The sequence below is a fragment of the Amblyomma maculatum genome, chromosome 9, assembly GCF_055883805.1.
Source record: "Amblyomma maculatum isolate TAMU_Amacu chromosome 9, ASM5588380v1, whole genome shotgun sequence".
Taxonomy (NCBI): domain Eukaryota; kingdom Metazoa; phylum Arthropoda; class Arachnida; order Ixodida; family Ixodidae; genus Amblyomma; species Amblyomma maculatum.
The window spans coordinates 38,496,347-38,509,847 of record NC_139352.1 but is presented as its reverse complement, the minus strand read 5'-3'; the positions used below and the strand labels follow the sequence as shown (position 1 = coordinate 38,509,847).

General features: G+C 45.8%; 1 protein-coding gene across 1 annotated transcript in view; it reads right to left on the bottom strand.

Moving 5' to 3' along the window:
- LOC146178878 (ATP-binding cassette sub-family C member 3-like) overlaps nt 1–13,501 on the bottom strand; it is a 60,672-nt gene that overhangs the window by 20,588 nt on the left and 26,583 nt on the right. Inside the window, exons 11-13 of the mRNA XM_084580060.1 lie at nt 5,966–6,041; nt 5,140–5,335; nt 2,384–2,694 (exon numbers count right to left, since the gene is read on the bottom strand). Coding sequence (XP_084436186.1) covers nt 2,384–2,694; nt 5,140–5,335; nt 5,966–6,041 — 583 coding nt within the window. The remainder of the gene's footprint in view (nt 1–2,383; nt 2,695–5,139; nt 5,336–5,965; nt 6,042–13,501) is intronic.

Sequence of the window (13,501 nt, the reverse complement as noted above, 5' to 3'; positions counted from 1 at the left end):
CATGATTCCTGAAATGTGCACGCACTAGTAGGAACCATTCACTACTGTTGTAGCGAGAGTAACGAAAATGAGAACAATATCGTCTCTCATGAGATATGGCAGGCACCGAAGTGGAGAGCTCTTGAATAATTTTCAGCGCTTGTGCGTTGATTTTCGTGCTGCACAAGCGATTGTTTTTCATTCCGCTACCACCGAAATTCCGATGCCCCGGCCTGCATTCGACCCCACATACTTGTGCAGTGACCACGCTGGAGAAAATAAATTTATATGCACATCACAAAAACATTGAAAATAACTGTAACATGACAACCGAGGATATGATACGAACAGGTGGTGAAAAAAAACATGGAGCCAGTCCCTTTGGAACGGGCGTTCCGCTGTCAAAAAACAAAAGTTAGAACACAAAGACATCAAGTGCCACCTGCTAGAGACGCAATGAAGCTAACTACTAGTATGCCTCCTTTCACATGGATCATTTGTCGGGGCGACTGTCGCGTGGGAACACAGTCATGTACGCGCAGTCCTGATTGGACGAGAGAGAGCCGTACCTTTCGCAGTGCTGCAAACATCTTGTGAGACGAAGTATAGTGGCTGCTCATTCATATTTATCCTGAACAGCCGATGCCTGACTACGTTTCACTGCAAGAAAACATCCTCGCCCATACATCAAAAGATCACCAAATCCTCATATCACTGCGGGCATCTCTTGGAGCAGCCTCCTCTGCTTCAGAGCTCTGACAGCCGCCTGTTTCCGTTGCTACGAAGCTAATGGAAATTGACGGCTTGGGGTTAATGAAATGTTATTTACCGCATTTACATAGTAGATGGAGGCCCACCGCTGCAACGGGCCGGTCATAACTTGTTTTCGAAGGAGAGCGCTTGGAATTTGGTCTTCGGGATGCGACTGAACCATATGCCAATCTACCCGCTGGCTGATTGTTTTGAAAAAAAAAAACACGTCTGGGCACGTTGGTGACAATCAAGGTCCGTAATAGAAGCGAACGAATACAAACACAAACGAAGAAACTTGAAACACACAGAAATTCCTCCTGTTGCATGTTTCGTTTTGTGTGGGTTCGTGTTCCTTTGCTCCTATTATGAAACAAGAACTTTTTAATCCAGCCGAAAACTCTGACACTGAGATTCGAGCCGCTTCTCTTTCGAAATGAGGTCGGATGCTCTTTCCCCACACCATAACTGCCGATTTACTATTGTTTCTTCATCACTATAGCCTTTTCTTTGGTAGTTTAAATCACTATGATCGCACTATTAAATGAATTACTACCTGCCTTCTGATCCGTTCAGCCGTCGGGTCATGAGTTCTGTGCTTTAAATACCCCTTCTCGTTCTTAAAGCGGAGGTTCATTTTAAATGCGAAATTATGCATTGCAATATGAAATTTTTTCCCAACATCTATGTTCCCGTAGGAGTGCATGGACGTACGCTGTAAAAGCCTGCCTAATTCTCTAAAAAAATGGCTCTGCACTGGCTCTAGTATAGCTGTGAATTTGTAATCAGAGGAGGTCGAGTCCGCCCAACAAGGACGCCGCGCAGATGATGACCAATTTCGCCTCTTCCGACCGGTAAAATGTAGGTCTGGGAAAAACACAGGATTTAACCTTGGCTGTACACAGAATGGAGCGACATATGCAAACTATTTATGACTTGATGCTGTAGCTTAAGCAGGATATTTAGAGCGCAGCAATTTCGCACACCTTACGAGGTTGATATGCGCCGCCCTTGGTCCCGTTACCTGTGTAACCGAGCGAAAGTAACAACTCTTTATCTAATTTTTAGCTTTATCTTTCTTTGGGTGGCAAGCGAGAAAAATGAGAGAGACTTGTACGTAGGAAAATATGCCCAGTTGCCAAGCGCAGTAAAGAGTGCTTCGTAACTGCCCGTATGCTCGTAAACACAAACATCCCTAATTATTTGTCTCAATATATCACAAAATCTCTTAAAAAGCTGCCTCAGTTTGAATATCACAAGAATCTTGAGTTGGAAGATCAGCGCTTGTGTCCTCTAGTCTTGGTCTGGTCTTGCTGTATTCCACTGGCATAAATATAGAATTAAACACGACACCATCCAGCTGTATCCGACTTGAGAATACAATGTGAAGTTGAATTTTTATTCATAATTAACTAACTTACATTATTACGACGCGTTATTAGCGAAAATATCTCTTTGCCATGTGGCCATGGACCAGTTCACCACAGCGAACTATACTGAGATCTGTCATGTTTAACCGCTAGACAAGTTAAGTCCCAGTTTGACCCTGGCTGGGCTTGCAGGTCATCCAGAGATCTCGAAACAGTCCCCTGGTTCGCAACAAGAATAGTAAAGAAATCAGTTTGTCAAAAGTGTCCAGCCCATGGCAACGCACCATTCCGACGGCGAAGACCGCAGCCACGACTGCGCTGACGGCAAGTACGGCGAGACGCTCGGTTCCGATGACGACGACGCGAGCAAGGGCCAGCAGCGCACTTTGCGCCGTCTGGCGCGAGTACGAGGCCAGCCGAGTGTCCAGCGTGCTGGCATCCGTCGTGAACCGGTTCAGGATACGACCGCGTGGCGTCGAGTCAAAGAAGGAGACTGGGCTGTGGAGAACGCGCTCCAGCATATCCCGATGAAGTAGCCGCGACAGACGGTTTGCGCCCACCGCAACCAGCACGTTGCCAATGACGCGGGACACCACTGCGAAAAGCGGGACGAATACTATCACTACTAGGCATCTAGCTTGCAAGAAACAAAATACTACAGCGCATATTATCAACTTTAAGCCTGCTGAAGTGTGAAATGAGAAAGCCTGAACACGACTGCAACTGCCCCAGGAGCCTCCTCACATTGCAACCAACAACGTCGGTTGCCGCCACACTCAAAAAGAAGTTTCAAAGACAAAGTTGATCATCACGAGATACGGCTTGCTATGTTTTCTGCAACCTACGATTTTCTTAGATCTATTATTGGCATAGAAAGAATGTTGGGTCCTGACTTGACCAATATATTGCATCCCTGTCTGAGTGCTCTGATTAAGCTTAATTCCAGAAAGCGCCCCAGAGCAGAGCGGATTTTGTTGTCTGATATGCTTCTTGAGACTTTGAAATTTCTTTGACTAGTGTTTCTTTATATGCTTCAGCAGAGAGTAGAGTGCTGCGATGGACCGACCACACATTTCAAGCTCTGCAGGAAAGCAGCTCCTCATGTGCCAAGAGCTACGATAAGGACACTGTAATCAGTCTTCATTATTTTGCCTGTTTACCCGTAATTCGTAAAATACGGCGCATGAGAAGGAACGCATTTTTTTTTTTGCTTCAATCAACAGCTACTGCTGCAAAAGAGCAGCATTCTTTCGAAGGAAAACATTATGCCGAAAAATAGGCTCGGCATAGCATACGACTCTCAACTCCAGCAAAGGTGCAAGGCTTCGGCTGTTATACTGAGCGTCTCGCTGCCGTCGTCGCCTGTGGTAAAATCCCACGTAAGCACTTGCATTCCTGCCACCCTAGCAACGGTAGCAAAGCACACGAAATTACAAGTTAAAGGTTAGCATGGCGTTCAACGCCATCGCATTCGCGTACCTCCCGCCGGCAGTGCCAGTACCAGAGCGCAAGAACGTCAGGTGCCCGCATGTAGTAAGGTCACGTGGCAGCTCAGGGAGATCTGCACATGTAAGAAGCAGCGCCGTAGCTGTGAAGTCGGCTCCACCGCAACAAATATCTACGTTTCACTAGCGGTGAGGGCAAAACAGCCGTACAACTCTGCTCCCTGCAGGGGCTTACGAAGGAACACGTGCTAGCTTTTCCAAATTTATAACGCGACAGGTGGGACAACAGAGAATGACGGTACTGATGGCTGTGTTAGACCTCCCTTACTTGCCCCATCTACAGTGCTACAACTATGGAGGACTGCTATTAAACTGCCTAGCGAATTGCTTTGGAATAGCGCGGCTGTCCCGTGGAAGCTTTCTTTATTCCGCGAGTTGTCGCTTATGGCCGGAAAAAAAGTGGTTCGGGTAAACGTTAGCTTGGTGAAAACAGCGTAGTTGGACATTTCTGCCGATCATCTACAACGATTGCTTCGAAAATGTGTTCCACATTCAATAACTACAAATCATTCTAATTAGTGTTTACGATTTTATTATCTTTGACAAACGGAAAACACTAACACCAGACTAAATCAGGCGACACTTAAAAGCCCTCAGCTTGTTTCACTACATGAGCGCTCTGCTGAAAAAGCACTTCGAGGTGTGATTACTGATGCGAAGGAAAGTCTCATTGCCAGCCCCTTTATTCCAAGAAGAAAAAGTACTCAAAGTAAAGAACTGTATACACGCCGACGAAAACATATATTGTACATGTTGTTAAAATGTTGATTACATGAGCAGCTTACAGCTAGGCTTGAAAATTACCCATTTATCTATACAAGTGGTATTTGTTCGCATATACCTTGGCGTGTGTGCGAGCGTGAGCATAATAAAAGCGAACATCACTATGCAAAGCTCGCTGTCGCGTCGGAGAAAGCAGCGCCGAGATGCGTTCGTTCTGATGCGAGTGACCAGGGTGCCGTCAAATCAACGCACCACGCAACGCCCTCAGCAATGAACGCACGCCGGCATTTACAGCGTGCGAGCACCCGTCCTGGTTGAGATATGCACGAATTCGCTCATGCGTATTCGTTACCCACATCTTCACAGCATTCGTAACGTCACTGCGTACGCCCAACTTTTGCCACCTCTTCTCAGCCTGACGACCATTCTTGATTTTGTTGGCGTGATAATTTTATCTTAAAATAACGTCCTTCTATAGGTTTTGTGGACATTAAAGACAAACCACCGTGGGCCCGCAGTGGCTATCTAAAGCTTTTCGCTTACAGCATAGTGTGCATACCATCTTTAGCCACTGCGCATACTATTTCCTCGGACGTGGGATCAGCGCATGCGCGATGTGCGCATGTGCTATTGCGGGGCGAAGTAGCGTTGGTTACACGCGTTAAGCTAGGGGTGTTGGCTCTATACCTCAAAATGTTCTCTAAAATAAAGAAATTATTAAATAAGTCACTCGCTAAAGTTTTCCTTGTCGGTGTAGAAGGGATGACAAAACTTTGTACTGTATTCGGGTGTAAAAGAAAGTACAACGATACCTGCACCGATGGAGAGGAGGGCTAATCCCCAGACCCAGGCAGAATCGCCAAGGCCGCCCTGCCCGGCGTCGGTCCAGCTCTTGATCCAGACCAGCTGCCATGATGTTGCCGCAGCACTCACCGCTAGCATCAGCACCGCAGGTATAACGCCCACACCGCAGGCCTTGAGTGAGGGCCATATGACCTCCCAGAGTCCCTGATTGCCAAGACCCAAGAGCCGAGGACAGTTTGCAAAGTACTAGAGCAGGCTGAGCTAGGCACAGTGAGCAAGTGAGCAAGACACTTTGACGGTGCATTAGATTTCAAAATTGTGCTAGCCTCTCCTCCAGTGGAGGAAGGGACAGGGCTAGCGTGCCAGTCCTCTTCGGCCCATTGCCTCGTTCATGCTACTTTAAACTCATGAGTGTTTGCGCGAACGTGCTATTTTTCGAGCCAGGAAATTTTCCATACTCTACTCAGTAAAGATGAAGCAAACGTTTTGGAAGTATTTTGTTGTCATGTACAATCTATGTGACGATCCAAGTGACCAGTTATATGCCCAAGATGAGAAGAATCGCAGCAAAGCCAAAACTGTCCAAATGATATTTTCACCTAATACAGCAAAGCCAAAACTGTCCAAATTATATTTTCACCTAATACAGCAAAGCCAAAACTGTCCAAATGATATTTTCCCCTAATAGATCAGTGAAACGTTATTTATACTCCTATTTTTGCTAGAAAAGAAATGCAGCAGTCATTTGAATAAAACGATGCAAGCTAGTCTTAAAATACAGAGGAGTATAAAAGTCTTAGTAGAACAGTAAAACACCAGAGGTTGATCTCTCACCTTAGTGGACTCGGCGTTCTCCTCCTCAACAAGTTTTCCTTTCAAGATTTCTTCTTTTGAATGTTCCTCAGGTTTCCTTTAATGAGAAAAGTATTGTATAAATCCGCCACACAGCCTAACAAAATACTAATAAAACTGTGAGTTTGCAGGACATTAGCTGAGCAGTCAGTTCAATTAGCCTTCGAAAAGACATCATCCGTTGCTGCTACCCTAGCTTCGCTTTATTCATAATCCAGTAAGGAGCGTCACTGCCCATGAATAAGAAGCGGACGAAATAACGAGCATCTGCGGTAGTGCTACCAGTTAACCGTTGAGGTGACCGTAGAACTACTTTTGCATGCAGTGCATCATAAAACACGCATAGTGCGCCTGAACAGCTTTAGAGCGAAATACCATTATCCTCTTTTTCTTCGCCACACTTCGAGCCGTCTTCTCCATTTTCAAAGCTTTTGTCCACCGGAAAAGTAGTTGGGAAGAAACCAAATTTTGAGAGACCCTTAAACCAGCTTCTAGGAGCGCGACGCGAATGCGCTAAAGGCGACCCTCAGCAGCTTCCTTAGCGGATACTCTGTTGTGAGCTCAGAATTTTCTAAACGCTCGATTTCCTGAATTGAACCTTTATATATATCACGAATACTGCTGAGCATCAATTATGTGGAACACAACCAAACGTAGACGTACATATTTGTTGAATGAAAGCGCACGACCTAGCCACAATTAGTGATTCGGTCTGGAGATGCAAAGGTTCTGCCCAAACAAAAATTATTTAGTCAGTCTGCGGAGTCTACAGACATTTGTTAATACAGTCTGTAGACTCTCTATACATGTAACGCTGTATACTTCTCTCAGACTTTTTTTTTAGGTTCTTTGTAGACAAATTAAGGATCGATTTCCATGGAATCAATGTATTGTCTAGAAACAAAAAAAAGAAGGCCGTTATAGACTTTAGCAAGATGATAATCATGGATGGTTCATAGAAGAAAATAACTAAAGGGGAGTATAGAGTTTAGTCTCCAGAATATATATAAATATATATACACACATATACATATAATTTATAATATATTATCTATACACTTCTTTTTTTTTCTATAGAGAATGTAGAGACTATACTCTTCGTCTAATGTCTATAACGGCCTTTTTTTTTTGCCTATAGACCGTGTTAAATTTCACTCTGTGGTTTATTCAAGTGACATCACTGTGGCTGTACTGGCAACCATGGCATGCAACATGCAACATAAGAAAGAAGCAGAGTTCCTGCGGTGTTTGTGGACGCCGGTATTGGTGAAATCTCAGATCTTACGCCGTTGCAAAGCTACTCGTGAGCCCGAAAGCGAGCGGAAGAAGCAGGGAGAAGTCGTTTACTCTAATCTCACAGTGGCCAGCAGACCGCCACCGTCGGAAACATTTTTTGTGCTTTTAGTGTCGAACTACCGTACGCTATGGCGGCTGTCACAATACGGAGGTACACAAGTTACGCCTGCTAAATTTGTTAGCGAATAGGGTCTATAGAAAGCCTACATACAAAACGCTAAGAAGAATGTTTGTCCATAAATCTTTAGACTATAGATCGAATATTCGAAGTCTGTAGAGAGTCTACTGATTAAAATCTTTTTTGTGAGGGCGGGTTCGATTCAGTTTTCTTCATAAACCTCTTGTCGACTCGGCAACCACATGTGCTGTCGTGACGTCACACTACTCGCAAAATCAATCGATGCCTGTCTGTACTAACTTCCAACATTCAATTGTGAGAGCCACTTTAGTAAAGTATCAATTTTTTCAGCTGAACTAGGGCCTTCGTGCTGGCAACCTAAAAACGAGGACTTGTGGAAAGCTGAATGAGTGCTGTACTGTGCGATGTAGGGACGAAACACATGCCAGTCGGAAAAAACTACAGAAAATTTTCTGATGTTACGACAGAATTTCTGTGCGGTTTTTGACGGAAAACCTGTTGTGGCAACAGAACATTCTGTAGTAGCATCAAAAATTTCTGTAGTTACAACAATAAAGTGCAACAGAACTACAGACAACAGACATATACTACAGAGAAACTGCAGAACTACAGAAAAGTACTACAAAACTACAGAAAAATCTGATAGTTACGAACAGATGTACAGGATAATTTGTCGTATTTTTGACACAGTTCTGTAGTTTTTTTCGACTGGGATTGCACTACAATAGGTAAGGAAAAGACTTGAGAAGGGGAGCGCCAGGTATTTAAGACGTAGATTGTACAATTACGAGGGGGAGTTAATAGCGGAGTTGGCAGAAATAAATTATTTAGCGGTCATAGAACTTCTGCAAAGCGAAGAGGTAGTGGACGCCCAAGAGTCCGAGTAAAGAGACATCATTTTTGTAAACACGAAGCACCTGTCAACGATGAAGTAGTTCTAGTCAGTGTAAGATCAGCTGCAATAAAATGTGAATATGTCATTAAATCGGCTAGAAAAAGCTATTTACTAAAATCACAAAACATGCACGAGCAATAGGTATCCAGTTTTCCTCTCCGCAAAGCAATATAATTTAGGCTAGCTTCATTAGCGTCGAACATATGGGTGATTGAAAATGATGCTCCTCCTGTCCCCACTCGCCTCATCCCACGTCGCCGCGATATTAAAAAAAGAATACAAGTTGCGACGGCTGCCCGCTACCGACCTGTCCCTCTCCAATAACTTGGGAGCCTCCAGCGACTGGGTGTGCGCAGCAGCCCCATTGACGTCAGAAGGGAGGTGTGCGCGCGATGATAAGTCTCCGAAATCAGTTGCGACCGGTGGCACAGGCACTCTTTAAAAATTATTTGTAAATCATAGGCGTCATGCAAAAGATTTACATTTCACCCGAATGCTCAAAGACTACTTCTTTTCATTTCTTACAATGACATTTTACAAGTAGCATTTCAGGGGCTATTTAGATACACGTTCCACTCATTGGCTACTCTGTTACACGCAGGAGGCTGGCCAATTTTATAGCGTATTGAAAGCCTTGGGCAGTGAGAGTGGCCACCCGCAACAGTTTTTGGGATAAAAGTTTGCGTTAAGCGTTCAGTGATTTATTCCGCATTGAAACTATCTTAATCCGCCAGGTTAGGTAAAGCGCATATACAGTATTTTTGAACTGCTATTACTGCTTCGAAGGTCAAATCGGCCAATGAAGATGACGTGCGCCCCGTGCCAGGAACCTGTCGAGCATGTTGACGTATAGTTGGAAATTTCCCTTGTTAGACCAATAACCACATAGAAGATGCAGAGGAAGTTGCAATCGCTCTTGCAGTTAAACACGCCAGCAGCCAAGGTAGAAAGCGTATAATACTCAGCGATTCCCAAAAGGCCTGTCGTGCCTTCCTCCTGGGACGCGTACGCAAAAAAGCACAGCGAATGATGGAACAGGAAAAAAAACGGGCAACATGAAGCACACAATCCTGTGGCTACCGGCACACGAGGGAATCGACGGCAACGAAGCTGCCGACAGGATAGCCCGAGGGCATACTTTCCGGGCACCTGCGCCAGCTGCCCTAGAGCCTTCAGCCCCTCTCACATACGGGGAACTAATACAATACTTCAAATTAGAAAGAAAACAATACGCAGCACCATAAAAAGACCTCAGCAGAAATGAGGCAGTAACCTGGAGGAACATACAGGTTAGGACATTCCGAAACCTAGAAACATACCACAAAATCTGCCCCGAAAAATTAAAAAAATAACTCATGCACTGCATGTGGTGAAGTCTCGGACATCCTTCACATGATATGGAACTGCAAAGAGCAATTAGAGGAGACTCAGCCAAACGGAGTGGGAGGCAGAGCTGGCCCTCACGGGTCTCTCTGAGCAGCGCAGCCTGCTCACCAGGGCCCGGGAGGCAGCCAAGCCAATGGTACCCTGGACTGAGGAAACCACTCACAATTTCGTTCACCAATTAAAGTTTACTCTCTCTCTTTCCCCAAGTGGCGAAGCAGAGTTTATGGAGCTTTGCCGAAGCGAGCACACTAGCAAAAGCCGGATAAGCCACCGGATGCTTGTGTGGTTGTCCCTCGGGGTGTGGTCGAGTTGGGTCAGGCAAATAGATATTTAAATTCGTATTATATTACTCCATGGGGCATATGGAAGCGAATATGCAAAGCATATCCAATTTATGCAAATGTCTGCCTGATGTTAGAAGCAATATGCATTTTGCGGCTTTCGGGGATAATGATTTGTTTCCTTTTTATTTCACAAAACAAAGATTTCGTTTCTGACAACGTCATGCACAATGAACCGGGAATGACTAGTGCCAATTAACAAGTACGTTGAACTCCTGGTGCGAGTTATACGAGGAGACATTGCAGGATAAGGCCCGTAAAAGTTGTTTTGCTTTTTACATTAGAAAAGAATTCTTGTGCTGCAAAGAATTTTTGTGCTGAACAGTCACCCCTGCCGAACTACGCACTGTTTTAATAGTCATCGGGTAGATCCGATGAGCATACGGCAGTCCACTATTGACTGTGCCTTTATTTCAACAACACTATATAAAAAATTTTAATCAGCAACTTAACAAACTTGCGAAGTCAAGCATTATATGTGACGGTTGCTTCAAGAGCTCTAAATGCTTGCTGGATAAGCGTTTGCAAAGTATTTTCCCCGAAAGCTCGTAACGAAGCCTCAAAGCATGATATGAATGGAAGTCCTGAGCTTAAAGCATTCTCACCCGACAGGGTTAGCGCAGTGGTTAGGACGATCGACCACTGTGCCCAAGGATGCGGGAAAGAATCCTGGCCTGGGCAGCCGCTTTTCGGTAGCAGCGCAAAGCAAGGCGCCTGTGTGCTGTGCGATGTCAGTGCACGTAAAGTACCCCTGGTGGTCGAAATTTCCGCAGCCCTCCACTACGATGTCTTTCATAGCCTGACTCGTTTTCAGAAGTTAAACCCTAGAACCAAACCAAACCTTAAAGCATTCGCTGGCAATATGCAGAGTGATCTAAATGACATGTTATACGAACATATTCGGGAAAAGTGATAGTTGCGCCTGTTGAAGGGATGTACTCTTAGTTACGGATTTTAATCGCAAAATTGCTTCATTCACTACGATGGTGAGCGCCACTCGGATCACACTTTCGAGCTTTGGTACAGCAGAGTAGGGAGTCATAGTTCTGTATTTTCTCCTAAAAATGTCAAAGAATGATTCAGTGTTTAGCAGGCCTGCGTTACGTTTCTCTGCCCAGCTTAATTGGCAATGCAAAACTGTGTAGCCCATACTCAAAATGGATTATATACTAACTGGGTAGAGTTTGAAAATTTCATTCTTGCCGTTTCCAAAAAATACGCGCTTGTGAATATACGGGTTGTATAAATATTGAAATCATTATCACAGGCTTGCGTGTGGCGGGGTCTCAGTGCAAAAAGTCCCATCGTTTATACAAGATTTTTACAAGCCTTGTAGATAAGCACGGACGCTCACTATCAGAGGTGCCCTCTGAAGTGGTGGATGTCAGCCATGGGTGTATCGGGACCCATTGTGTACCAATAAAAGGGGGCACACCCCTTAAGACCATCACAGCGGGATTGATGTTGAGTGAAGCCTAAATGGACTCTAAAAACCGCACACTTTGTAAGGCAATGCGCCATGGCATGAAGATGACCTGCGGAAGAGGCCAGGCGTTGGCACGGTGCATGTCGCAAGAACACATTCAACTGCACCCAACACTGGGCCGCTCACTCGTCGAACACCCGAGACACTTTGCATTACAGCCCTGTATGAAGTGTAATCAGAGCTGCAGTTTCACAGATGCTGGCATCAATAAGTGCCGTAGACGTGTTTTCTCTTGCGCACGCTTGCTCTCCGTTTCCAACTCCTCTGAACTTTCTTTTGCATTGAGAAATTAACGTCAGGTTCGAACCTCCGCGCGATTAGCCCTTCAAACCTGTGTCAGCCAAGCCAGATCTATTACGCTATTTTTCTTTCTTTTGTGCTTGTCATTCTCAAGGACCACGAACATCGCTTCACAGACCCCCATTTTAGAAACACTACTGTAAGAATGCGTGACAGGTTTGATATCAGCGAGGTGTGCTTCGTAATGTAGCAGCCGGAACTACACTATTGCTTCTATCGTAAGCCGAGGCTTCTATGACAGCATCTCCGATAGCTAAGCTTTGTATCCTTTTCCGGAGACGCAAACGCAAGCGGAGCACTCTGTCGCCTTTCGACTGCCGTATGGGCAATTTATTTTTACATCAGTCCAAACTTACACCTGTCCTTTACACCTACACTTACACCTACACGCAGCGGCGAACGGTGGTGGCAGGAGCGCGCGCAGCAATCGGAGAACTGATTTATTTATTTATAAAACTGATTTATTTATAGGAAGGGAAAGGCACGGTAACTGTCTCACTTGTTTTCTGTGGACACCGCAACCGCGCCGCAAGGGAAGGGAGGAAGGTAGGAGTGAAAGTGGAGAGAACGAGGAGCCGTAGTGGAGGGCTACGGAGTAATTTCGACCACCTGGGGATCTTTAACGTGCGCTGACATCGCACAGCACACGGACGCCTCTTCGTTTCGCCTCCATCGAAAGGCAGCCGCCGAGGTCGGGTTCGAACCCGGGTACTCCGGCACAGTAGTCGGGCGTCTTACCACTGCACCACCCCGGAGGGGCAATCGCAGAACACGCGCGCTCGGCCATGAAGGAAGAGGAGGGGGGGGGGCGGAGTTTACACGCAGCGGCAAACGGTGGCGGCAAGAGCGCACGCAGCAACTGGAGACCACGAGGGGGAGGGTACACGCAGCGATGAACGATGGCAGCACGAGCGCGCGCTGCCCCAGCTGCGCAGCTGGTTACGATGGACAACGGCGACGGCGACGCGTAACGCAAGAATGGACACTAAAGAGCTGCACTCTAAGAGAAGCAAAATTTCCTCTTTGGGAGCCATGTGCAGCACAAGGCTTTAAGTTTATTAGTCGCCTGTTCGTAGCCACGGGTTGCCTGAAAAATTACTGCGCCGTTACGTCGATCCCTACCTTGTTGTCCGCCGCCTAACTGTCGTAACGTACCAAGTTGAACATGGTTGAACCAGCCTCACCAGCCCGCTTATCGCACACCAGCAAGCTCAGCGACGTTGTGTACGCTGTGCGAATGAAACCGTACTGTGAGCGACATCGCGACGCACCTCCGGAATTCATGAATTCAATTACGTGATCTCAGACTCATGAATTAACTCTTGCACGCTTGTTGTTTTGACTCTTCTATCTAACGGTAACACCGCATCGAAACGATACTCCAGAGGAGGAGGCAGTTACATGTGTGTTACGTACAGAAGAAGAAAGACCGCAATCGACAGAAGTGGAGGGCGTAGAAGTGTAGCCCCCCTCTTGGTGCACTCGTTGAGCCGGTTCAGTAGTTCCCCGCACTTATGGACTTTTGCGTTCCTGCATTCTGAATAACAGCTGTCAAAATATTAGTGAGAACCGTTTTGCTTCATTCTCAAATTATTTGGCTTCTACCAGCGTCGTACGCTCATACCCTTGGGTTTGCTACGCGAAACACTCGTATAATTACAGCGCTCTTGAAAAC